This window comes from Solanum tuberosum, unplaced genomic scaffold (assembly GCF_000226075.1).
Source record: "Solanum tuberosum cultivar DM 1-3 516 R44 unplaced genomic scaffold, SolTub_3.0 scf00155, whole genome shotgun sequence".
Taxonomy (NCBI): Eukaryota; Viridiplantae; Streptophyta; class Magnoliopsida; order Solanales; family Solanaceae; genus Solanum; species Solanum tuberosum.
This window is the reverse complement of record NW_006239081.1, coordinates 313084-337838: the sequence shown is the minus strand read 5'-3', so window position 1 is coordinate 337838 and position 24755 is coordinate 313084. Positions and strand designations below refer to the sequence as shown.

The 24755-nt window shown below is 32.5% G+C and overlaps 3 protein-coding genes and 1 non-coding gene across 4 annotated transcripts; 2 read left to right on the top strand and 2 right to left on the bottom strand.

Annotated features, from left to right (window-relative positions):
- Positions 1–5579: 5579 nt before the first annotated feature.
- LOC102595673 (protein ABIL2-like) lies at positions 5580–8593 on the top strand. The gene is made up of 8 exons (XM_006353402.2): positions 5580–5753; positions 6597–6679; positions 7207–7354; positions 7501–7600; positions 7690–7726; positions 7924–8069; positions 8165–8229; positions 8315–8593. Exons 1-8 carry the CDS (start codon positions 5670–5672, stop codon positions 8411–8413), a joined length of 762 nt encoding a protein of 253 aa, XP_006353464.1. The 5' UTR covers positions 5580–5669; the 3' UTR covers positions 8414–8593.
- An 86-nt stretch (positions 8594–8679) lies between these two features.
- LOC102599399 (rho guanine nucleotide exchange factor 8-like) lies at positions 8680–13113 on the bottom strand. Its single transcript, XM_006353502.2, has 7 exons — positions 12714–13113; positions 12091–12207; positions 11825–11979; positions 11471–11545; positions 10375–10641; positions 9739–10059; positions 8680–9238 (listed from the first exon to the last, which is right to left on the bottom strand). The coding sequence occupies exons 1-7, from the start codon at positions 12988–12990 to the stop codon at positions 8783–8785; spliced, it is 1668 nt and encodes a 555-aa protein (XP_006353564.2). The 5' UTR covers positions 12991–13113; the 3' UTR covers positions 8680–8782.
- Positions 13114–15259: 2146 nt separating this feature from the next.
- Positions 15260–15332, bottom strand: TRNAK-CUU (transfer RNA lysine (anticodon CUU)). The gene has a single exon. It is a non-coding gene; the product is annotated as a tRNA-Lys (tRNA).
- A 2834-nt stretch (positions 15333–18166) lies between these two features.
- LOC102595343 (uncharacterized) lies at positions 18167–24006 on the top strand. The gene is made up of 5 exons (XM_006353401.2): positions 18167–18328; positions 20060–20130; positions 20241–21746; positions 21881–21998; positions 22982–24006. Exons 3-5 carry the CDS (start codon positions 20271–20273, stop codon positions 23617–23619), a joined length of 2232 nt encoding a protein of 743 aa, XP_006353463.1. The 5' UTR covers positions 18167–18328; positions 20060–20130; positions 20241–20270; the 3' UTR covers positions 23620–24006.
- The last annotated feature ends 749 nt before the right edge of the window (positions 24007–24755 follow it).

Genomic DNA, 24755 nt, shown 5'->3' with positions numbered 1-24755 from the left:
AGAATGAAAAAAAATAACCGAACTTTTAAGAAAATGATGGCTGCATTACTTATAAGTTCAGGTTTACCACAAGACTTGTGTGGAGGAACTATCCTTACTGCAAAAAGGGAACAACAAAAAAGTTGTCTTTTCAGAAAGAAAGCAATTTTGTTGTTCAGGACACGAGGAAATCCAAACTTGAAATACTTCAAAAGTGTGGGGATGTCTAGCCAAAGTCCAAGTTCCTATTCCTAAAAGGATTAAAATAGGACCTATGATTGTGGACTGTAAAATTAGACTTGAGTAGTCTAGTGAAAGGTCTAAAAGACCTTGGAAAGAAAAAAGAGAATGTACTTAATAAAGAGATTCAGAGGCGTAGTAAATATCAAAAGACATCTACTTCCTTCGAATATGATTTTGTAACATTTCTTGTGTCTTCTGTAGACTCATCCTTCTGGAAAGATGGTGGCAATAATGAGATTGATGCAATCTTAAGCAACCACATTGGAAGTTAATTGATCTTTTTCTAGAAAATAAACCTTTGGGTTCAAAGTGAATCTTCAAAAGGAAAATGAAAATCAATGGAACTGTTGACAAATATAAAGCAAAACTTTTTGTCAAAGGCTTTAGACAAAAAAAAAAAAAGGTCTTGATCTTATTGATATATATATACTCGTCAGTAACTAGAATTACATCCATTCGGATGTTAATATTATTAGTTGCGGTATCTGACCTCCAAATTCATCAAATGAATGTGAAATTAAACTTTCTTAAATGGAGAATCGGAGGAAGAAATTTACATGGAACAGCCCGAGGATTTTGTGGTTCCTGGTAAAGAAAAGAAAGTGTGCGAACTTGTTAAGTCACTTCATGGACTAAAACAAGCACCCAAACAATGACACAAGAAATTTGACCAAACCATGTTGGCAAATGGATTTAAGAATGATGGAAGTGATAAATGTTTTACATTAAAATCACACGGTCATTGTTTATTTGTATATTAATGACATGTTGATCATCAGTAGGGACACTAATGACATAAATGTTACTAAACGTATGCTAGAAAGCAAGTTTGATATGAAAGATCTTGGAGTTGCTGATGCGATCTTAGGTATAAGAATCCTTAGAATTTCATAATGTTTAGCATTGTCATGGCCTCATTGCATCGAAAAGGTACTTGACTAGTACTATAAATAGAGGAGTATATCAAATTGCCAACAAAAGACTTTGGTTTAGACCCTCCCTAGAGCTCCCACCCCTTTTGCTCCCTTGGTGACTTGAACTCGCAACCTTCGGATTGGAAGTGAGGGGTGGTTACCATCCGAGCAACTCCCTCTCATCAGCTAAAAAAAAGAGTATTATTTTGCATACCATTTATTTTTTTACATGTGAAAGAGTTCATAAAATACTATGCATTAATAGCAACAAACGTACATATATGAAAAAGCAATAATATAACAATAAATATTATATTTCAAATTCATAAAGATAAGTATTTTACGTATTGTTGTAAAAGGAATAAAAAGGTTTTATATAATGTTATGTATCGATTTTTTTAATCAATACTGTAAAAATATAATGAGCTATATGCAATTGAAAACTTAAAAAGTTAGTTAAGTAGGTGTGATGTAGAATTGTGGATGGTATTTTTGTCCCTTTAAAAAATCTCTCTAAATTACAATTTTCAATGACTATTTCAACAACTAGTACACTTCAACTTCAAACTAATTAAGGTTGACTAGATGTATAAAGTCACTTACAATATATTTCAATACAAGATTTAGCTATTCATATATTATAGTTATTATTTCATTTTTATTATGTATAAAATAATATATATATAGATTCTCTCGTAATATTATATGTACGATACGAAAGAGGTGATCTCGTTATTTTTGCTATGCTTTAATTTGCTTTTATGTGTGCCCTTGATGGTGAAGATGTAAAAGTAGGAGCACTCTGCAAAATAAGAAATGTGTTATAAGTCATAGTCACAAGTTAAATCTATGGTGATGAAATTCACAGATAAAGAACAAACATAGAAAGATTCTTTCATGTATCATCTGTTATTGACGCGATGAATAATCTATTGAAGTAACTAGTAGTAACATCTTCCAAGATATATCATTAGTCATTACTTATTAATAGTGACAAATTAAAGTTGCATAGATAAGATAAGGGACAAGTAAAAAGATCTTATTTTATAAAGTTCTTACTAAGGGAATACCCTTTGCTGCTCTTCCTTCCAACAACTTTGATGGCTTGAAGAAATTATCATATAATTCTGAACATTTTTCAAGACTTCCGCCAAACCTTCAAATGGTAGCAAGGACAAGTCTATGGAGTGCAATTGTAAAGCTGCCAAACCTGCTCTACTCAGACACTTTGGCAAGCAACAATCTAGTTTTTGCAATCAAGATTATTAGAAGCAAAAGCTACTCTCTCAAGAAACACAACGTCATATGAACATCAAGGCACCTGATCGAGTAATTGACAGAAAGTCTTAAGTTGTCATTTGAGTTTAGTGTATTGTACTTTATTATCGTACTATCTATTCCTATGTTATAAAGGAACATAGTTCATTTCAGTTGTAATTGTTGTGAAACCGAGTTCAATGGCTAGAGTTAGTTGTGATGTGTTTGATTGAAGTCTATGTTAACTAGATGTAGTTAACAATATGATTATTGTTTTGAGTCTTGTAATAGAGGTGTTACAAAGTGTAGGATTAAGAGTTTAATCCTTTGTGATTACCTACCGGAGTCTGTATTCATTTGTTTGAAGTTAATGGAGTTGTTGTGAAATCATGTGTGACAGATTGTGATTTTCTCCTCCCTCGAAAGATTTACACTATGATATTGAAAGAGAGGTTATTTTTCTAAAACTTTTCGATGAAATCAATTTACACAATGATATTGAAAGAAGCACATGTCTTCACTTGGGCCACGTGGCCCAAATCTGAGCTTGGATGGAGCAGGCCAGAAATTAGCCCATCAAGCCCTATCTTAATGCCCCATTTGAGTTACAAGCCCACTTACAAACAATAACCCGAGTATTTATGACTTGTGGTTTGAAACAAGTCATAAAGACTCGTCTGATTAATTATTAATCATTTCATTAAGGGTAAAATAAGGATTTTAAAGTTATTTTGTTATCAAGTACTCCCTCCGTCCCTATTTACTTGTCCATATTTCCTTTTTTAGTTGTCCCTATTTAGTTGTCCATTTTGACAAATCAAGAAAGGACAACAAATTTTTTCCTATTATACCCTTATTTACACTTCTTGAAAATTGTAAAAGTGTATGTTGTTTCCCTCCAATTTATTTCACTTGAATTCAAATAAGTGGTTGTAATTTTGAAGTGAAAAGTTGTCATAAGGGTAAAATTGTAACTTCACTGTGCTAATCATTGTTGCCTTAATCTGTGTGCCATTTCTAAAGTGGACAACTAAAAAGGGACGGAGGGAGTAATAAGTCATTTGAAATGTACTACTCCCTCTCTTCTTATTTAGTTGTCACCATTTTAGATTTCGCATCTCTTAAGAAACTAGGTTAGTTTACCATTGTACACTTATTTAGTGTTCACTTAAAGTCAAGTTTTCAATCAATAAACATGAATTAGTTTATTTTGATTAATTAATTTGACCAATGAACATGAATTATTATTTTGATAGTAATATCTAGATCAATCTTAATCGAATGGATAGGGTCAATCTTTTGAGGAGAAAGGGAATACAAGTCACCATATAAATGTGATAAAAATCATATTTATACGATGAGTACGTATGAATATGTTATTCTTCTTTATACTCACGAAAAAAACGTGTCACATACTCGGATAAATTAAAACAGAGAGAATATAAACAATTATATTTTCTTCTTAGGTAGATGAATGTATAGACAAGGGAATAGACTTTTTATGGGATATAGTTTGATCTTCATGCGATGTCTCGGAATCAAGTTTTGTGCATGGAATTATTTTAGTTAAAGCGTTTTTTTAAAAAATAAATCTTACATTGCACAAATTGGTTACCTCGATTTTCGACTATTTTTATTTTTTGTTACCTCGAATTCAATTTGCACACAGTTTTCCTGCATGTACTTAGCATTTGGACCTTAACATCCTCTCTTTTTCCAACTTTTTGGAAAGATAGCTGCACAGAAAATAATAAAATTTAACTTATATTATATAGTTTTAAAAAAAAGAAAAATATTATACTTTCAATAAAATTCTTTGACACAATCACTAAGGAAGTCCTTTCAAGGACGATTCCCATGTACAACGCACGTATAGGATAGAAACGTTATTATCGATAGACCCTCGATTCAAAACAAAAATAATCAAAGTAGGATTGAATGAAAAAATAATAACGAACAAATTAGCAAGATGAACAAATCAAATAAACAACAAGTAATAATAAAAAAAAATTGAAGAATGAAATACTACACAGTACGCACATACTAAATAAAGAGAAAGGTAAGAAGAGGAGACCCCGTCTCTTCCACATACAAGTACAACAATAACACTCAGCCACTCAGCTATCTACGAATCTTCTACCATAATCTTCAATCTTTATAACTCAATAAAATACAAATTCAACTTAAAAGATAATACTCTCCCTTTCTCAATTTAATTGTCTTACTTTTGTTTTGGTGTGTCCCAAAAAAATGTCTCCTTCTATATTTATTAAGTTTTTAAATTCTAATATTATACCTGATAAATTGAAGACCACAAAATTTAAAAATCTATCGACATCTTTAATTTAAAATTACAAAAAAAATAATTAAAAAATATTTTTAAATTTCTTGTCCAATCAACCATTCTAAAAAAAAAAAAAAAGTGAAGAACAAAATAGTCACGAGACTACAAAAAGAAATTGTCTTTTAGGAAGAGGTCACCACAGTCCATTTCCACAAAATTCTAATAAGAGAATCCCTCTTAAAAACTTTTTGTTTTTTTTATTCATATAATATAAAGTGAAATTTGAATTATTTGTCACGGGATTTTATTTATATACTAACTGACAACCCCTATGTTTTCCATATAATCTAAGCATAGATAAATCCAAAAAAAAAGAGCAATGGATGTTTTTTTAGTCCTCAATATGATTTTAAATTTATGATATTTATTTAAGTATATTTAATCTTTAATAAATTAAAATATATAATTTTTATCTATTTACTTGTGATTATTAATTATTTATCACTTAATTATCATATATTATGTTAAATTTGTATTCATGTTATTTCATATTTAACAATAATATAATTTTTAAAAAGTTCAAACATATATTATTTCCAATGTAAATATATCAAAAAAACACATCTTCACACTTTAACGTTGAATTATATATCATCAAGGACCAAAATCACCCACATGAATTGTGGATTAAATAGAAAAAATCTTATCAGAAGCGTCATCGTGCTAAAGCGTAGTTATTACAAAAATAACCTATATATTTTATTTATCTCATTTATATGACACACTTTTCTTTTACTATAACTGTAACGAAAATAGTAAAATATCTATAAAATATTTTAGATCACAAGTTTCGAGATTTTTCTCGTGCTTAGTTAAACACATGTAACATTGTAGAGAGGCAGTACTTTTTTTCACTTTTTTTGGACATATAAACAGCACCTGGTATCCATTTATAATTTCTTGCTTATTTGTACTTAATTGCAAGAATTAAAATGGAGGAGGAATTTAATTCATCACCCAAAAGTTATACAGAAGTTGAAACTGATGATTCAACTAAGTTCAATAACTCTCTGCAAGTAAGTAATTAATATCTATATGATTATAATATGATGAGTACTTGTTTGTTTGAGTGACAAAGCTAGAGGGTTCATCTGAATTCTGTTCGCTGAAAAATTACATTATATATATAATGTTACTTTTTTTTAATGTGTGTATCTTAGATAATGAACTTGTCAGGTGAAAATTCTGTCTCTGCCGCTGATTTGTTTGTTGTTGTATTTTTTATCTAAATTTTAGGTGCTAGAGTATGAGTGTGTGTGGTGTTTCTTGACAACAATTTTTTGTGATGAGTACTTTTTTGTTTACGTGGTGGAGATAGAAGGGCGGAAGGAGTTCATCTGAACTTCGTTTGCTGAAAAATCACACTGTATATACAATGTTGAAAGTTTTGAGATAAATAGTCAAAATCACACTTGGCTATCACTTTTTTGCGAGTTTCAAAATTATCAATTGTTCGATTTTTCTACCTGAACTATCACCATATGTATAGTAAAACACACCTAGTTGAGTAGATGTATAGGTGTTGGTAGTTGAGGTAGGAAAATAGAACAACTAATAGTTGGCTTAATCACATAGTTAAAGTGTGAAACTTGTGGAAAAGTAATAGTTCAGGTGTGTTTTTGACCACTAACTCTAATTCTTTTTAGTGTTATATAGTAAATAATGAACTTCCCGGGTGAAAATTCCGTATAGTAAATAATGAACTTCCCGGGTGAAAATTCCGTCTCCGCCACTATTTTTTTTGTTGTTTCTTTTTGTCTAAATTTTAGGTGCTAGAGTATGTGTGATGAAAGTGTGTGGTGTTTCTTGACAACAATTTCTTGTGGAGATTACAATTTTTTAAAAATTTTTTTTTGCAGGAACTCAAGGATTTGTGCTCTCAGCTTCACAATGCTGCAGATTATTGTGAGAAAGCATTTGTAAAGGCAGAAGAGAAAAGAGAGTGAGTATTTCAATAGTTAACTTCTTCGCGTATTGTCACTGAATTTTATCCACTGTAACAGTTAAGTTACGAAACTATCTTTTGTCACATTGAAGTAACTGAATTTTCCGCAATATAACAGTAAAATTATAAAATTATTTCGTCTTTAATGTGACGATATGTCAAAGTTCCCTTAACGACATCCTTATATGCAATCTTTCTGTTGTTCGTTCTAGTACATTCAAAAAAAAACAGAAGAGCATAAATAATGACAATATTTAAGATAATTTGAAGTTAAAACGAGCATTTTTCATGCGCGTTAGTGGAAAATGACATGGAAGGAAGTTGTCCCGAAGGACTTAATATAAGAAAATGATATAATAGAGGCGATACCAATTAGTTAGGACTAAGTTTTGGTCATGTTAGTTCGTACGTTTACTTTAGGTCTTATGTCTTAGACGTCTATTAGTCCTGTTAGAGAACGTCTATAGTTGAATCCCATCTTGTTTGAGACTGAGACGTACTACTTGTTGTTGTTGTTGCTGCAGTGTACTGGAGAACACAAAAGAGTATCTCTGCAGAGCTGTTGTTACAGTAGTCGATCATTTAGGATGTGTCTCAGCTAAACTTGAATGCAAGATTTCAACGATTGACACAGCTTCTGAAACAGAACTTCGAATTGATGGCTTGACTCAAGTTTGTCATTTCTACTCATACTTTTTTTTATACTGTCTGTGTATATAACTTAACGCCTTTACCAATTTCCCACCTTATTATACCTTCTCTTCTTTCCTTTTGATAATTTTTACTAATGTTTCCCTGTGTTGGTTCGATCTAATTAGAGGCTCGCGACCTGCCAGCAATACTCTCACAAGCTTGCTCTCACTAGTCTTTGTTGGAATACTGATTTAGCAACATTTCATCGTCGCTATATATCACCACGTAATTTTTCAATCCATTCAATGAGAAAGTCAGTAATAACTCTGAAACCAAACATAACTATATACTAATATTTCTGTTTTCTAAACCAGCAATTGAAGATCTCAGGAGAATGAAACAAATGTCAAGGTAATACTTTTATCCATTTTGCCTGATTTCATGTTTCGTTGCTCGGACACTTGAAAAATGTCACAGAGTGCATGTCGGATCCTCTAAAAGTAGTGCATTTTTGGAGGATCCAGCATAGGTTCTGCAACATTTTGAAGAGTCTGAGCAACATAGATTTATAGGGAGAGTAAAAGCCTAACGGACTTGTACGAATGAAGGGGATTTGGTATGCCAATTGACAATAAGACTCTACACAAGGATAGATTTGAGGCAGAGGAAGATGTGCCACTATTTTTGTACACTTACAACTTTAAGCCTTCTCTACTTGAAGATTCGAAGCAAAAGTCTAGCTTTTCGCCTCCAGGTAAGAAGAAGACACATTTACAAAATGGGAAGTTCTCAAATTAGAGTTTTTTGAAAGAAATGTTCATACTTCAATGTTCAAATATGGATTTTCAGTGCTTCCTGTTCGGGACGGACTATCTGTTGTACCAAAATCACAAAATTCCAACTTTGAGTTTCAGGTACACATATATCAGTTTTGTATATATATGGAGAGTGTTGAAAAAACACCATGTTCATGTGTTTTTTTCTCTCTTGTGAATGCAGGAGGCTCGAAAGCAAAAACGAAACATATTGAGTTGGAAACCAATGCATAATAAGGATATCAGGTCACTCATTCGACGTGGTAGAAGAATAGTAACATGAATTTGTGAAGAGTCTAAAAACTGCCACAAAACTTCCCTTCAAGTTATTGTAGGCCTCAAGTTACCAGGTTTAAAGATATGTATTATTACTCTTGTTTTGCAAATTATGTATATTATAAAGGGAGATTATGCTACAAACCATTTTCAACAAAACATAACATGCATTTTGAACTTCCCTATCCACAATGGAAGGAAGATCACTCACATACTTTGAACACTAACCACGTCGAACTCCTTAAAAAAGGTAGGAGTTTTACACACAGGTGAACTTTCTAACTACTTTAGATTTTGTTACTATTCCTATTCCTCCTATCACCCTGACATTGTTCTCGTTTCTTTTTTCGTTCCTCAGTATCGTTGCCTAGAGCTGTTAATGTCGAGATGTTGGACTTCTTAGGCCACTTCCAATCTTTTCAGTGTAGGAAAGTTTCTTGGGAGTAATACTAGCTAGTTTCCCTATGCAATTGTAGTCATTTTCACCTTTGAAATAAGCCTCCAAGTTACCCGTTGAACGATTCTTTTTCATTCCTGTGTCTCCTAGCTCTTCACTCCAACCAATGAAATCAGATAAAGTCGGTGTTTCTGCTGCTGGTGTTTGTGCAGCAGAACTTAACACCTCTGCCTCTAGTTCCCTAGGACTTGACATACCACTTAGTGGAAATTGAGGTGAGGAATCAGCTGATGAGAGGTTCAACTTTTCGATTGCAAGTGATGGATCTTGTGTTAGAGAGTCAGCGTATAGGACATCTTCGATACGCGACATAACCGTGTTAGCTAGGCTTTCTAACACCCTTGAATAGCTCTCCAAGACAGAATGTCCTATATCCTGTACACAATAATAAAAGTAGAACCAAACAGGTTATGATTTTGTGAGTAATGAAGAATTATTCTCTTTCAACAATACTTATCACTCTCTAAGTTTCATTATACGCGAAGGTGTTTGATTAAGCATGGATTTTAATAAAGAAAGACGGACTATTGGAACTCGTGGTTTTAAACATGCCATGACATTTTTGTGGCTACAAAATCATGCCATTAGGGATAAAGGGCAGCCCGGTACACAAAGAATTGCATGTTCACGCATTATCCAAGGAAGGGCTGCACCCTAAGGGGATGTAATGTAGGCAGCCTTCCTGACGCAAGCATCAGTAGCTGATTCCACGGCTCGAACCCCGAATCTATAGGTCACACCGAGACAACTTTAGGCTCTCCTTCAAAATCATGTCATTAGGGGGAAAATGGAAAATTATAAGATTAATTTTCTTTTTTGGAATAGACTAAAAGGGAAAATGTGCCACGAAAAATGGAACGGAGAAAGTATCTTACGTTGTTATATTCGATTTTGCTGATGTCAAGAGAAGATTGAGTGATTCCAGGAAATTTTTGTTTTAACAAGAGTAAGATAGCCTCTGCTCTTTCTTCAAAAAGCTCTCTTTTCTCTGCACTCACAGCTAAACCCCATGTAGATTTTCCATCTTTAAGGTGCATTTTCCTCTGCCAAATCACTATAGATGCCTCAATTCTGTCCTTAAGATCAAGAACTTTGTGTTCTGTAGACAAATCCATTGTTGAAAGGAATTGTTCGGGTTCAAAGAACTCAATTGTGATGCTCTTGTAGATTGAATCACCAAGACTTGATCTACCATTCTTGATGAAATCAGATAAATCAATAACAGAAATGTCAGTATCTTCGAACCGAGCACCTTACAGAAAACAGGTTGATTTCTCAGACGGTCACTCAACTAATTTCTCACCTCAGAAAGTCGATTCCAGTTTTCTCCAACAAAGAAAAGTGACTTTCTGAGATACTGACTATTAGTCGAGTGATCATATGAGAAATATAACTCAATATTTAGCTATGTTGCTTAGACTCTTCAAAATATTGTCAGGTGAAACAAGATTTTTGGAGTGTCCGAGCGACATTGATAAATAGTGTATGCAAGAGAGTGTCATCTTACTTACCTTAGGAAGAGATTCAATGTAGTTTTCAGGAATTTCCATTTCTGAGAGTATTTGTGCATTAATAGCCATAGATGCTCTATGTACTTGGTTCACACAATCTTTCTGATATTGCAGCCATTTTCGACATGTATCCGAGAGACCCTCTGGTGGAACCTTGATTGTAGGTAGCCACCATTTATCATCCCTCTGGACACCTTTCTCTGATTCATCAGCATCTTTTGAGACATACCAGAACTCGTTCTCATCTTTAAAATTTTCCAAGATATCCTGTTAAGCATCATGAAATTATCCGTCATTAGAGATAATGCAGCTCATGTACTCCCTCTGTTCCATTTTATATGACACTCTTTCCTTTTTAGTCTGTTAAAAAGTGGCATGCTCTTATAACCATAGAAATGCCATAGCATATTTTAGACGACAAGTTCTAAGGGTACTCTATATGTGTCTAAAGTCTTTCTTTATTAAACTTCGTCCACATTCATATAAAATGAAATGGGGAGTAACAGATTAATTTGCTTGGACCCTCCAGAAACATTGGCACACTCGTGTCGGATCCTCCAAATATGCATAGCTTTTGGAGGATCCGACACACACCTAGTTGTATTCTATAAGAGTCCGAACAACATAGCTTACACCCCTTCCTATGCATGTATTTTGCAAATATGTAACAGCAGTAGCAAATTTGAGGAATCAGCATGCCCAACAAGCAGGTTATTTCATCAGTTCATCGCATACAGTGTCTATCACATTCATGACCATCCCTATACCTTTTCCTCGAAAAAGATACATGAGTGCTTTTCCTATCGAACTTGATATACAGGAGAAATATATAATAGGGTAAACCATCCATGTCTTCTAAAGGTATAAGTACTTTTCAAGTGGCTAGAGTTATCACAATAACTGTATTGATCTATTCAACCTTCTTTCCTACAACTAGGAAGTTTTGGGAGGGGTTCCTGAAAGCATTGCAAATTATTCAACTAATCAGATTCATCGGTAGAATAATCAGCATCCTAGATGGTACTTTTTGAAGAGTCCGAGCAACATAAGAACTAATCAAGTAATGGCATAACAAGAGGGCAATGAAGGTACTCACAATGAGCATTGCATCAAGCTTTTTCAAGGCTGGGATGTTCATGAACAAATCTCTTCTTTGTTGTGTCACCATTACCTGCCAAATCACAATCAAGATTTCAGTTCTTTTTCAATGATCACTATTTCTACTCTAACGTCATGTGCTCGGTACGGAGGAAAACAAGTTCCTTAAAAATGAAGAAAATGACTTTCCTAACGGAAGTAGGAAAAACAAGTTCCAGAAGTGACATTCCACATTGATTGTCTCCTGCCCGCCCTCCAACACACCTCACCTTCACCCCACCCCTCACATTTTCCTCCGTACCGAACACACCCTAAATCTTAAATTGGAAAGGAGAGAGATATAATATAGGACCTCAATATTTGTTCCATCCTTAGATTTTTGTTGAGAAGGAACAAATTCAACAATGTAATCTGATACAGATAAAAGCCAGTTGATTTCTTTTTTCCATCTTCCTTTTCTCTCCTCAGACGTTGGCTCCAATTTCCTTTGTTCTCCAAAAACAGAAGCTATATGTTTTACATACAGAAAGAGTTAGTACTATTTTCTCCATATATCTAAACATTTCTCCGAACAAAAAATTGGATGAGATTTGATCACATTCTGGTGAAAATGATCACCTGCAAGATTAGTAATGGCATTTGATAAAGCTAGAGCCGATGAAACGCCCTTTCCTCCACCTGACATGTCCTCTCCTAAAAGTAGCTTCGCGAACCTTTCTTTCATCTTCTCCATTTCTACATCCAAAACAGAGAAAAAACATGCCTTTACATCTAACTTAGACAAAGGAAAACATGTATTTCTACATGTTTATGAAATGAATATCATGTAAAATGGTGCAAAATTGTAATTCAAATCTGGAGAGACGAATACAGAATCTAGAGACAATGAATTTGAAATGAACTAATCTTAGTATATGTATATTTCAATTTCTTTTTTGCATATGTATACATAGTTCGAGCTAAAATGATTATGATCATCAGTTCAGTTGATCCCACAGAACCTGTCTTAGATTCACCTTTGTGATAAAAAAAAAATGATAGACATGTAAAATGGTACAAAACATGAAGCATGTTTATTGTAATTCAAACATGTAGAGGCGAATCTAGAATCTAGAGACAGTGAATTCAGAATGCAGAATATGATCTTAGAATATATATACACACATTCTAATTTCTCTTTGCATATACATTTTAGTTTCTTTTTGCATATGTATACATAATTCGAGCTGAAAGGTACAAACCTGAACTTTGTTTATCCTTGTGGATGTTTCTTGATCTTTCTCCTTCCTTGGCGAATCGCGAAACATGATCAACAGACTTATTTAAAATGCTACTTAATTGTTGTAATTCTAATGATGAAGATGATTTTGCACCTAATTGACTCCTAAATTTCATATCTTTGCCATGTCCATTATTCTCTAACACAACATGATGATGACTATGTCCATGTCTTCCTTCAAAAATCTTCCTAATATTGAAAGATCTTGACTTTGAAATCTTATATATTTCTCTAACCATTTTTTTTCTTTTTTTGCCAAATCAATTATGTAACAATGTCACATGGAAATAGAAAGAACAAAAAAATTAAACACTTAATTTCTCAAAGGAAGGCAAAATGATATGATGAATATGGAGAAATGGTTTTTTTTTTCTTGTTTTTTTGATTTGATAACATTAAGGAAGGGATATAGTGGTGGTTAGTGTTTTTTATGCTAATTATGGTTAATGAATTTTTATTTTATTTTTGGAAAGTGGGGTGCATGTTTGATGAATGGAAAAGGATAGGGGTAGGTGAAAAATTAAGTGGAAAAATAAATATTTGAACATTTGTTTGTTCTATTTTTGGATTTGTTAATGGTTGATTTTTTTAATGATAGCAAAAAGGAAGGGAAAGCATTCAAATGGTCAACTAACTCTATCTCTTTTTTTTTGCCCCTTTTCTGCCTACTTTAAGTAAGTTCTTAGCTATAAAAGTCGATGCATAACACTTAAACTCATTTGAAAAATTTGAAACTAAAAATACGCAATAAAAGATGCACTATCTATTTCAAGTTAAATATTTTATTTTTTATTTTTGATCTGTTGAAAAAATGTCACTTTTTATATTTAGAAATTATTTGATTATAACATTTCACATCATGTTACAAGCTTAAGATCGTAAAAATCTTTTTAGTAAATGTTAATATTCCAATAACCACTAAAGAGCTAGTTTATACGCTCATAATTTATAACTTATAACTATCTTGAATAGAGTTCAGTTTTTACTCAATTTGAAAAATAATAAAAGAATAAATAAAAAGAGGGGCAAAGTGCTATAGATAATAGGACACTTTGGTGCATAAATACAATTTAAATTTTATATCACAAAATTTATTGATCGTGTATACTTTTTTAAACTCTTTATTTAATAAGACACATTGAACACAACTCTTATTGGGTCAAGTCACTAAATACCCTATTCTGAATATCAACAATAATAATGGTGGTGAAAACTATAGTTTCAATTTAATAGCTACAACCTTGTTGTGGTGGAATGATTGAGGACTTGTGGACCTCTGTTCGTAACTAAAGGCTTTGAGTTTGAATTTTTTTTGTTGAAAATATTGTACCATGAATGCAATGTGCAAATCGGATATAATTAAACTCCAATATACATAAATATTAAACATCGGGTGAAAAATAAAAATATATATAATTGAACTTTGACCAAAAAAAACTTCTCCATGTGCTTTCCTTCTCTCCTCTATTGTTGTGTGCTATAAATAAACAGAAAGGTCCCAAATTAAACAAGTTTTTTACTACCTAAAAACGTACTGAGTGCATAAATAGGGAATAAAAGCCTCATTATAGCAAAGACAAATATTAATAAAAGCATGCACAACCATTTAGGTAAGAGTCATTTTCAAGAAATGAACACGTTCACTTACATATAGAAAATAATAATGACTTAATAAAGATCACAAATAATGTTTATTTATTTATTTATTAATTGCTTGTTTTATTTTTATTTGATTTTCTTAAAAAAGAGTCATATCAGTCCTCTTATGCTTATTGTGTAGAAAATTTCTAACGATTCATACTAATTAGACTATAAGTAGGGGTGTTCACGGTTTGGATAAAAACCGATCCAAATCGAAAAACCAATCAAATCGATAAAATAAAACCGATTTTATTTGGGTTTGTTTTGGTTTGGTTTTAGATTTTTGAAAACCGATAGTATTTGGTTTGATTATGGTTTTATCCGAAAAAAACCGAAGAAATAACCGAACCGAACCGATGAATTATATACATATATTTTGTTAATATACATACATAATATATTATTTGTATAAACAATTTTAAAGATCTTATACATATTTTCATTAAAATTTCTTTATAATTTACTTATTGAAAGCAAAAATGCTCAAGATGAAACATTTATCTTATTGATTTCATGTATATGAATGTCTATGCCGATTCTTTGTGAGACTGAAAATGTTATTGTCTCTTCCTTCTAGGCCAATATAGTGAAATTTTTAAAGCTTTATTGATAGTAAATTTAGTGATTGAAAGTTTAGTAATTTAAGTCATTCTAACTATTTTTCGTTTTGAATAGATTGTTGTCACTTTTTTCACATTTTAAATGAACAACCGATTAAGTTGATTTAATTTTGGTTTTGACCAATAACGGATCCAAACCAACCCGTAAACATCCCTAACTATAAGTTCCGATGGAGTTGTATAAACTCATAATTATGTGCTCTGTTCGAGGAAGAATCAATCAAATAAATAATAAAACAGAAAAAATCGCCCACCGTGGGGCTCGAACCCACGACCACAAGGTTAAGAGCCTTGCGCTCTACCAACTGAGCTAGACGGGCTTGTTTGTTAATTATTTACAATCTAATAATAAGATTCTTTCTCAATCTTAAGCTCATGAATAATTAGTTAATTACAGATTACTCCTTCCATTCTTTTACAACTTACTCACTTTGAATGTTTATTTCAAAATTAATAAATACATGTTATATATATATATATAATTTTAGGTACTTTATAAATACAATATATTTTTTTAACGAAGGAAGTTCGGACGAATCATTTTCGATATCCTAACTCCGCCTATGTTGTAATCATGCAAAGATGGTTTCATTTTTAACTAATTGAAGAAAAACATGTTGTTCTTTTCTAACCTGTAAGAGTGGTTAAATTGATTGAACATGTAATATTCTAAGTGAGAGGTTTTAAGTTCAAAATTCTTATATTTACTTCTTCAATTTAATTTATGAGCTATTACATTGAATTTATGTGCCCACATAAAAAATAGCAATATTCCCGGTCAACGATAAAATAAATTTCTCTAGTAATTATGAAAGCAATGGTCATTTAATATTTGTTCTTTCTTGGTCTAAGATAATAAATGTATTATTATTTATTTTCCCTTTTTATTATAAAGTAATGCATATCTTCTTTTTTTCTCACAGTCAGATAAAGACTAATAATTTCCCTAATTTATCGGAGAAAAATAAGGTGACAAATTTATATATATATTTCTTATATTCGCCGCGTTTCATTTTTAAAAATGAAAGTCGGTTTTCTTAATTATATTAATCAAAATTTGTTGAATATCCGCATCTTGTATTTGACTTCACTAACTTTTAATAATCCAATAAAAGATGTCACTAGATTGGAGATGTGAAACCAACTAGATGTTAATAAATTTTAAAATAATGAAAATGATGACGATCACAAATAAAATATGATAAAATAAAAATTTATTGATAAATATTTGTGAGTATAACATTATAATTATGTTTATCTCTTAATTTTTCTTTTCTAAGTTTTTAAAAAAAATAAAAAATATGAGGGTTGTTAGTTTTATATTTCTCGAACAACATAGGATATGATACGAATATTTGATTGTCAAAAACATCTATTGAACATTTTGAGAAAGACAATATTTGATGTTTCAATATCTCTGTGAATATTCAAGATTTTAAAGAGATATTTGAGATGTCTCTTCAAGGAAATATGTGTCCCTTTTTATAGGCGTGAGCTATAGACAAAATAGCTTCCAAGGAATCCTAACGAGCTTTATAGTACGAAGATGAATTGGACTTGTTATGTTGATTCCTATTTTAAATCCAGTAAAATTTCAGTGTCTATCGTTATAAATTTTAAATTAATTAAACTAGTTTATAAACATATTTTGAAGGATTATATTGGCATTAATTATTATTTTTTCATCTATATTGTTTGGATTTTTCAAAAAACTTAACGTATCTATATTGCATTTTTCAAAATATATTACTTTTGAACGATTAGATATGCATACAATTGAAATTTTTAAGAGTGGGAACAAATAAAACTTTGGTTAAAGATAAAAGGATAAAAAGAAAATGTAAAATCACTATAATATAAAGTAGCAATAATATGGAATTTATTTTCAAAAAGTCGTTGGTAATTAAAATAACGATAAAATTATCTTAGTGTAATCTATAGATTACGAGTTTGAGTCCTAAAATTACTAAATTCCCTATATTATAGTACCCCTTCAAATTTGGTCGCAGTGGCAAAGCCTAGTTGAAGCAATGAGGTTCACTTCATACCATAACACTTGCTCAAAATCTTTATTTATTATACATGTATATTACAAGTCAAAAATAATAAAATGCATGATAAATACAAAGAGATCTCCTTGACTTAAAACATGAGCTTAAAATAGTTCACTTTTATAAAAGTTGAATCGCCTTAATAAAATATCTAACTCCTCTACTGTATGGTCTTTCCTCGACTCCTAAGGAATGCAAAATATTTTGCACACCAAAGTTTCGGGTCAAACTTATATCCAAAAGGAGAAAGATTGTCTAAGCTTTATCATTTCATCCTTCACAAATATACAATTCATTCCATTCATCATCCTCCCTATTCCTCAACCCATATTTGTACATTTTTTATTCAGTCCATAGTATACATATTTCTGGAACGAATGTATTTGGAGTGGAATGAGTCAGGGCTCTAACCACATATTCACCTCTGTAACTATATCGTGTGGGCCCACATCATATGAGATCTTACTATGATACTATTGTAAAATTAAATCTTGAATTTAAGTTGCTTAAACCTTATAATAAATTCACATTCTTATCCTTTACCAATGTAAGATTTATTTCGTTTATCAATGTAGTAAAAACGTTTTAGGGAAGGACACATGTAAAGTGTTTTTTTTTATTAGATTAGTTTAAAACATGTTGCATAAATTATTTCTTTTTTTAATCCACCTCCTCTCATCAAAAATCCCCAGACCAATTTTCCAATTAGCCATTTATTTATTTATTTGGCCATCCAATTAGTCTTAGACTAGGGATCGTTTGGTTGGAAACAAGTTATCCCATGATAAGTTATCCTGGGGTTAGCTATTCTGGGATAACTTATCCCATAATATATATGAGATAACTTATTTCATTACTATGATATAAATGGTGGGATAAGATATATGACAACTAAACAACATAATTTTTTTTTATCCCATCATTATTATTTTTAATCCCTCACACCAAATGAGAGGTACACTTCAACTCACAAGTCACATGGGACAAAGCATCATACTCAACAACCACCCAACATTCACATTTAATACTATTATAAATTAGCACAATAAAGTTGAAAAAAATAGAAAATTCCCTAAAGTCCAAATTCTTGAATATACATGGACATAGTCGTCATCATCATTATTATGATATAGCAATAATTGGGATAGAGAGGGTAGACTGAAAAACAAAAACAAAAAAAAGTCAAGATTTTACTAGCTATTATAGTTGTGGGATCTGGGGTTTTGTTTTCTCTTTAGCTGACACAAGTGTAAGGGCTAATGAAGGTGAGAATTCAAGAAAAAACAGTGTTAATTATGTGTGTGTGTGTGTGTAAATTTATCACTTGGGATCTTTTCTTTTTCCAAGATTTTTATTTGGGTGCTTATAATTACATATAAAGATTGTTCATTTTTAGTTTTAGAAAGGTTGGAGGTAAGAAAATCAGTCTTTTTGATGAAAGGATCAAGTTATACACGACACATTGTGATAAAAATGGAGTCTTTAAGCTGCTGCTGCTGTTTGTGTGTGTAAATTTTATCACTTGAGTCTCTTTTTTAAACCAAGATTTTCATTTGGGTACATTTGATTACAGATATTTGATACTTTTTCATTCATTTATCATTTTGTAGAGGGGCTGGAGGTAAAAAAAAATAATAACTTCTTTAATCAAAGGATCAGGTTATACACATTCCACATTGAGATAAAAATGGAGTCTTTAAGCTGCTGTGTGTGTAAATTTGTCACTTGGGAGTTGAGATCTTTTTTTCTTCAAGATTTTCATTTGGGTACATTTCATTAATTTGCTTTTTATATTGAGGCTGAAGATAAGATCTCGGGTTCGAGTCCTGATATAGAGTAGTCGTCTTGGGTAGACAACACTTTACCTTCAAAGTGGGACTTTCCGGCATGAATCCCGATTATTTGAAACCCAAAGTGGTACCGGACACCGGGTGGGAAACAAAAAAATAAATAGAGGCTGAAGATAATATAAAATAGCTTTTTGATCAAAGGACCAGCTTATACATGAACACATTGGGATAAAAATGGAGTCTTTAAGCTGCATCACAGTGTTTTTAATGACTTGTAGGTTTGTCATTTGGGTTTGTGTGGCTCTTTTTTTTCCCAAGAAATTCATTTGGGTGAATTTGATTACAGATGTTGTCTCTTTTTAATTTTACATTCATGTGTGTTTTTTCTAATTTTTTATCAAAGGATAAGCTTATACATGAACACATTTGGGATAAAAATGGAGCCTTTTAGCTGTTTTACAGTGTTAAATATGTGTGGTATAAATTTATCAATTGGGATTTTCCCCCCAAGATGATTACAGATGTTATGTATTTTTTTCATTCATTTGTACATGAACAGATTGGGATAAAAATGGAGTCTTTAAGTTGCTTTACAGTGTTAAATATGTGTGTGTGTGTGTAAAATTATCAGTTTTGGATCTTTTATTTTTCGAAGATTTCATTTGGGTGCATTTGAGTACAGATGTTTGGTCCTTTTCCATTCATTTCTTTGATCAAAGAATCAGCTTATTCATGAACAAATCGAGATAAAAATGTAGTCTTTAAGTTGCTTTATAGTGTTTTTAGTTACTTGTAGATTTGTCATTTGAGATGTAAATTTGTTGTTTGGATCCATATGTTTATGCACTTGAGCTGAGGGTCTTTGGGAAACAACCTCTCTTATCTCCATGAGGTAGGGGTAAGGTCTGCGTACACTCTACCCTCCCCAGACTCCATTTTGTGGGATTTTACTGCGTATGTTGTTGTTGGATCCATGTGTTTATGTCGATCACATTTGTATCTATCCCATTGACTTGTCTCCTTTTTTATCTCATTCATCAAATATTCTTAAAGATTACGAAAGAGTATATAGAGAATTAAGAAATGAATATACCCAAAGTTCTAATTTGAATATTTCAGAGGAGATGAGTGCTATTCAATATTTGAGAAGTTTATATTTGTCTTCATAGACAGCAACTAATTCTTTATATTTTGTTCTGCTTTCAGTGACTCAAACCAGAAAAAGAAGTTCCATTTGTCAATCTTTGAAAAGTTCTTCAAGGCATATACTTGTTAATGTGAGTTACATTTGGCAAATCCTTTTAGTTTAAAAACTTTCATTCTGTTTATTTTTTTCGGATTTTACGTCGTTATCTTGACTAGTTCTGCTTGAAATTTTATGTCATAGAATATTCCTCAAGATAGTCTGAGATCAGTTATGTACAGATCATTTGTCACTTGTGATGATCCCAAAGGTGTTATTGAAGGTAAGACGATTAAAAAGTCCAAGATCGACCCTCAAAATATCGAAGATCATAAGGTATCAAAGGATTTTGCAAAAGACTTGTTGAAAGGAGCTTTTGATTTACAAGAGTCTTTAGTGATGTTGGGGAAACTGCAAGAAGCTTCTGAATATGTGACAAAGTTGAGGAAAAGAGAATCTGATGCAACAGGCGTTGGCAGGACCAAATCCGAACGTGTTGTTACAGATCACAGGTATAATAATAAGGTGGAGTTTGGAAAGCGTAGTCTTTCTGTTGATCGTTCTCGCGATTGTTATGATGAGCTAAGGGAAGTAATAAGAGATAGCCTTGCTAGACAAAATCTGTTGCCACCATGTTGTGCTTCAGAAAAGGCTCGTTTCGATAGAAGAAAAGTAGACTTGTATCAAGATTTCCCCTCTTCTAGCTTCACTAGCTCGAGTGAGACATCGATAGAACAGGCTTGTGTTGCTGATACCAGAAAACTGGTTATGTCACCCGAGTTGCCGTCCACTAGCTCAAGCCAATTTGCTTCTTTTGACCGTTCTCGAGACAAGGAGAAACCAAAAGTTCCAAATTTGATTGCACGGCTAATGGGACTTGAAGAGATTCCTTCAACACCCCTGCATCAGAAACAATTAGAGAAGGACATGATTTTCAAGCCAACAAGGCCTATATTCGAAATAGACTTGCCAAAGGCAAAGAAGCTGTCTGTCATCAACCAGAAGGCGGATCCAAAACGGAGAACACTAGACGGAATAATTGAAACCATGCAATTCAAAGGCCTTTTGAGATGCAAGTTTAATAATGTGATCTCTCATCAATTGAAGAGTTCTGCTGCTGATGCTCCTCCAATTGTGATCATGAAGCCCGTGTACGCTCCTGAACTGCAGGCAGAAAGGTTTTCGACCTCCATCCATGATGAAAATCCCCCGGACACTAAAACTTCATTTGGTAAACGGAACTTAAAGGAAGAGAGTTCACCTGTGAATTTCACTGTCTATCGGAAAATGCAGACACGAAACATTCAGAAGAGTAGCTGCATCCCTGAAAAGGGATCCAAGGACCATAGTGAAGAAACACTTCCTTTGACAAAAAATAGAGCTTCGTCTCCTGGAAGGACTAAGCAACCAAAGAAAGAAGTGATAGAGAAAAGGGTTGAGAGAACTCAACGAGCTCCTGGTGCAAAGAAATCTGGAGAAATGAAAAATGCTGGACCCAATAACACTACTAAAGTGCAAGATCAAAGTAAGAGGACCACTGCAAAAGTGACGAAACCTGAGAAAAAATCGAATGCACCAGAAAAACTTGTTGCATCCCAACATAGCGCTGACTCAAAGCGCATCACAGCCGTTGCATCTCATAACTCCAGAAATAGGAAGAAGAGTGTCAAAACTGACAAGTCAGTCAAGAGTTCCTCAATTGTCCCTATTGTAAGTGCACATTTATGCCTTCTATTTTAAAGTATTGGCTAACTTTTCTATTAAAAACTAATGTTTATTACTCTCAAAACATTATTATTCTTCGTATAAGATTATAATCATACTAATGGAATATGTTGATGCAGGTTGAGAATATGGAGCACAACTATGAACGAGACAGTGATATAACCAAATCAAACCTTACATCCTCAGAAGAGCCGCCTTGTGAGGAAGTAGCTGAAATCTCCCAGAGTGTTGTCACTGGTAAGACACTTGTTTCATCATGTTTGGCATTGTGTACAAGCTAAGTAATCAATATTAATTTTGCGTTATCTGGATGCTTTAGGCCTATGTTGCTCGGACTCTCTAATAATGTTGCCGCACCCATGTCAAATCCTTCAAATATGCACTGCTTTTGAAGGATCCGACATGCACCTGACGACATTTTTGAAGAGTTTGAGCAACATAGATTTAGGCAACCTTTCCGCAAATATAAATTGTACATAGGCTCGTAAGTAACTGTTCCTAGCAAAAGCATGAAACTTTCTTGGATGTTAGATAAATTCTCTAGACCTTGTTTAGTGAATATGCATGGTTTGTTAAAAAACCAAATTCTGTTTTTCTAGACGCGGTTTCCATAAGGAAACGTTGAAAAATATCTTGAGAGACTAGAAGAGAGTCAATGCTAGTCAAACAAGTGGCTTTTGTTGGTTTGATCATTTTCTTTCTATATGAGATATAAGATTACAGTGAATTGGTCTTCAGCCAAATGATTTTTCTGTATTCTGTTTGTTGTTTCCTATACGCGAGATAACTTATATGAGAGGTAATTCAGTTAGCTTGTTGCTTAGAAAAGCCAGGTTAAGCAACCTGCAGTAGCAACTGAACTATATCGAGCTTAAACTTCTATGCTCTAATAACTTAAAACATTTTGAAGATGGACACAAAAACTCGTTATTATCGTACCTGTTCTTAAGTAAAGCATGTTCAAGTTCAACAGTAGCCACTTTCTGAATATATGTACATCTACCTTCAGAGGACTGCGATAAATAAATGATGATGTAAAAGGTAGTAGTTACACATGGAAATTGCTATTTCTAGACATCTCTCGAACCAAATTGATTCCTGTATCCTTACAACTATAAGAATAAACATACTGTGTACTATTTCTAGTGATCGAGTAAAGTAGATTAATCTCTAGGCATGGTACTAATACTTACACATGATATTTACTACTTCTATTGCAGATAATCTTAAGAATGGTGAATGTTCCGCGACTGAATCTACCATGACATTAATCCAGTGTGGCCATAATATCCCACTAATGGAGCACACTGGGTATCAAATCCGTCAAGATTCAACTGAGAAGGAAAACCTCAAATCTAGAGTCACTACACGACACATACTGTTGAGCAACGAATCATTCCTCATTCGGGCAGAGGAGCTTTTCGACACTGATGCATGGGAACCAACAGTTTGGAAGACAATAAGTGTGGACAATGAAATGACTAACAGCACACTTGTACTTGATTGCGCAAACGAGTTGTTAGAAAACAAAAGGTCTCAGAGCACCCTGACAATATCAAAAAGTCCTGTTAACATGTCTAGAGTCTCCATTTCATTCGACAAGTTGTTGAATGAAATTTGTGACGCGATTGAAGTCTTGAGAAGTCACACTAAGGTTGATGCCAATATCCTTTCAGTAGATACTCTTTATGCGTTACACGAAAGAGATATATCGTGCAACGGGGTGATTAGTACAACATGGGATCTTGGTTGGAGAAATGCATTTACTCTGGATGAAGTTGAACAAATAGTGACTGACATTGAGAAGCATGTTGTGAATGGAATTATCGACGATGCACTTACTGAACTCACACTATAGTTACTTCATATATTCAGAGCTAGGCAGATCCAGAATTTGAAGTTTATGGGTAACGGTGACCCTTCACTTGTCACAGTAGCCACAATTCATTTATCCTACTGAGTTCGCAATGCATTATGCGTACATATTTAGTGGATTTGGGTCGAAGCTACTGAGTTCTACTGAATCCGTAACGTATATTGTGCCTTTGCCTCTGAAATCTGAATATATTCAGGTTAACATACATAATGTGTAGATATAAATACTCTTCTAGTCTTGTACTTACAGAGTATTCAAGAAGCTGTATTTTTAGAATTACAGAATAACACAAAGCTGAATTGCTATAATAATATTGTTGTACATTTTATTGCTGACAAAGGAATATAATAAAGTCCATTTTTAACATGATTTATTTGATTGCAAATTCCAAGCTTGATTCAGTAGATTTTTAATACTTTTTTTTTTATGTTATTCTTATTTTTGTTTTTATTTTTTATAATATTGGACTGGAATGAACTTAGATTAAGGTGACATGCATGGGTGAATCTAGGAGGGCGCGAAGAGGTTCATTGAAAAATTACATTATATAGACATCAAAATTATTTTTATGCATATATAGTAAATGTTGAATATCGTTACCTTCTTCATGTGTTTATTTTTTTTAATATTTTGAATTTCATTAGTGAAAGTTTTGAGTGAGATGTAACTTTATTTGGAACAAAATCTGTATAAAGAAAACTATTAACATACTTTAATATGAAGTTTATTAGTGGCAAATCTGGCAATTGATTGAAATTATATTATTGGGCAATAATTGTAATATTGTATAATAGATTCTAAACATGTTCAATTGAATTGATTGCAAGAATCAAACAATTTTTCTATTTTTATTAATCAAAAATATATTTTAAAGTTAATTAATCAAATAACTTTTTTTAGTTTATTTCCGGAGTAGCTTGCTTACTTATAAAACTTGTCATCACAACTCATATAGTATACACTATATAAGCTAATTGATTATTGTATGACTAATCACTCTAAGTAGAAAAAAAATACTCACTGACTTTGACTATCAAAACTTGGGCACTTAGTGTTTCTCTAATCTATTGATATTTGAAGCTGGTCAGAAAGTCTCGAGTTTGAGCTTTTAAAATAGA

Excerpts from the sequence above, each read along its gene's own strand:
- LOC102595343 (XM_006353401.2), top strand. The coding sequence starts at position 20,271 with ATGTACAGATCATTTGTCACTTGTGATGATCCCAAAGGTGTTATTGAA. Across the intron at positions 21,747-21,880 it reads GTTCCTCAATTGTCCCTATT|GTTGAGAATATGGAGCACAA; the intron begins GTAAGTGCACAT and ends ATGTTGATGCAG. Across the intron at positions 21,999-22,981 it reads CTCCCAGAGTGTTGTCACTG|ATAATCTTAAGAATGGTGAA; the intron begins GTAAGACACTTG and ends CTTCTATTGCAG.
- LOC102595673 (XM_006353402.2), top strand. The coding sequence starts at position 5,670 with ATGGAGGAGGAATTTAATTCATCACCCAAAAGTTATACAGAAGTTGAA. Across the intron at positions 7,727-7,923 it reads AGAATGAAACAAATGTCAAG|GGGATTTGGTATGCCAATTG; the intron begins GTAATACTTTTA and ends GTACGAATGAAG. Across the intron at positions 8,230-8,314 it reads ATTCCAACTTTGAGTTTCAG|GAGGCTCGAAAGCAAAAACG; the intron begins GTACACATATAT and ends TTGTGAATGCAG.
- LOC102599399 (XM_006353502.2), bottom strand. The coding sequence starts at position 12,990 with ATGGTTAGAGAAATATATAAGATTTCAAAGTCAAGATCTTTCAATATT. Across the intron at positions 11,980-12,090 it reads TGCCATTACTAATCTTGCAG|CTTCTGTTTTTGGAGAACAA; the intron begins GTGATCATTTTC and ends TAAAACATATAG. Across the intron at positions 11,546-11,824 it reads AGGATGGAACAAATATTGAG|GTAATGGTGACACAACAAAG; the intron begins GTCCTATATTAT and ends GTGATTTGGCAG.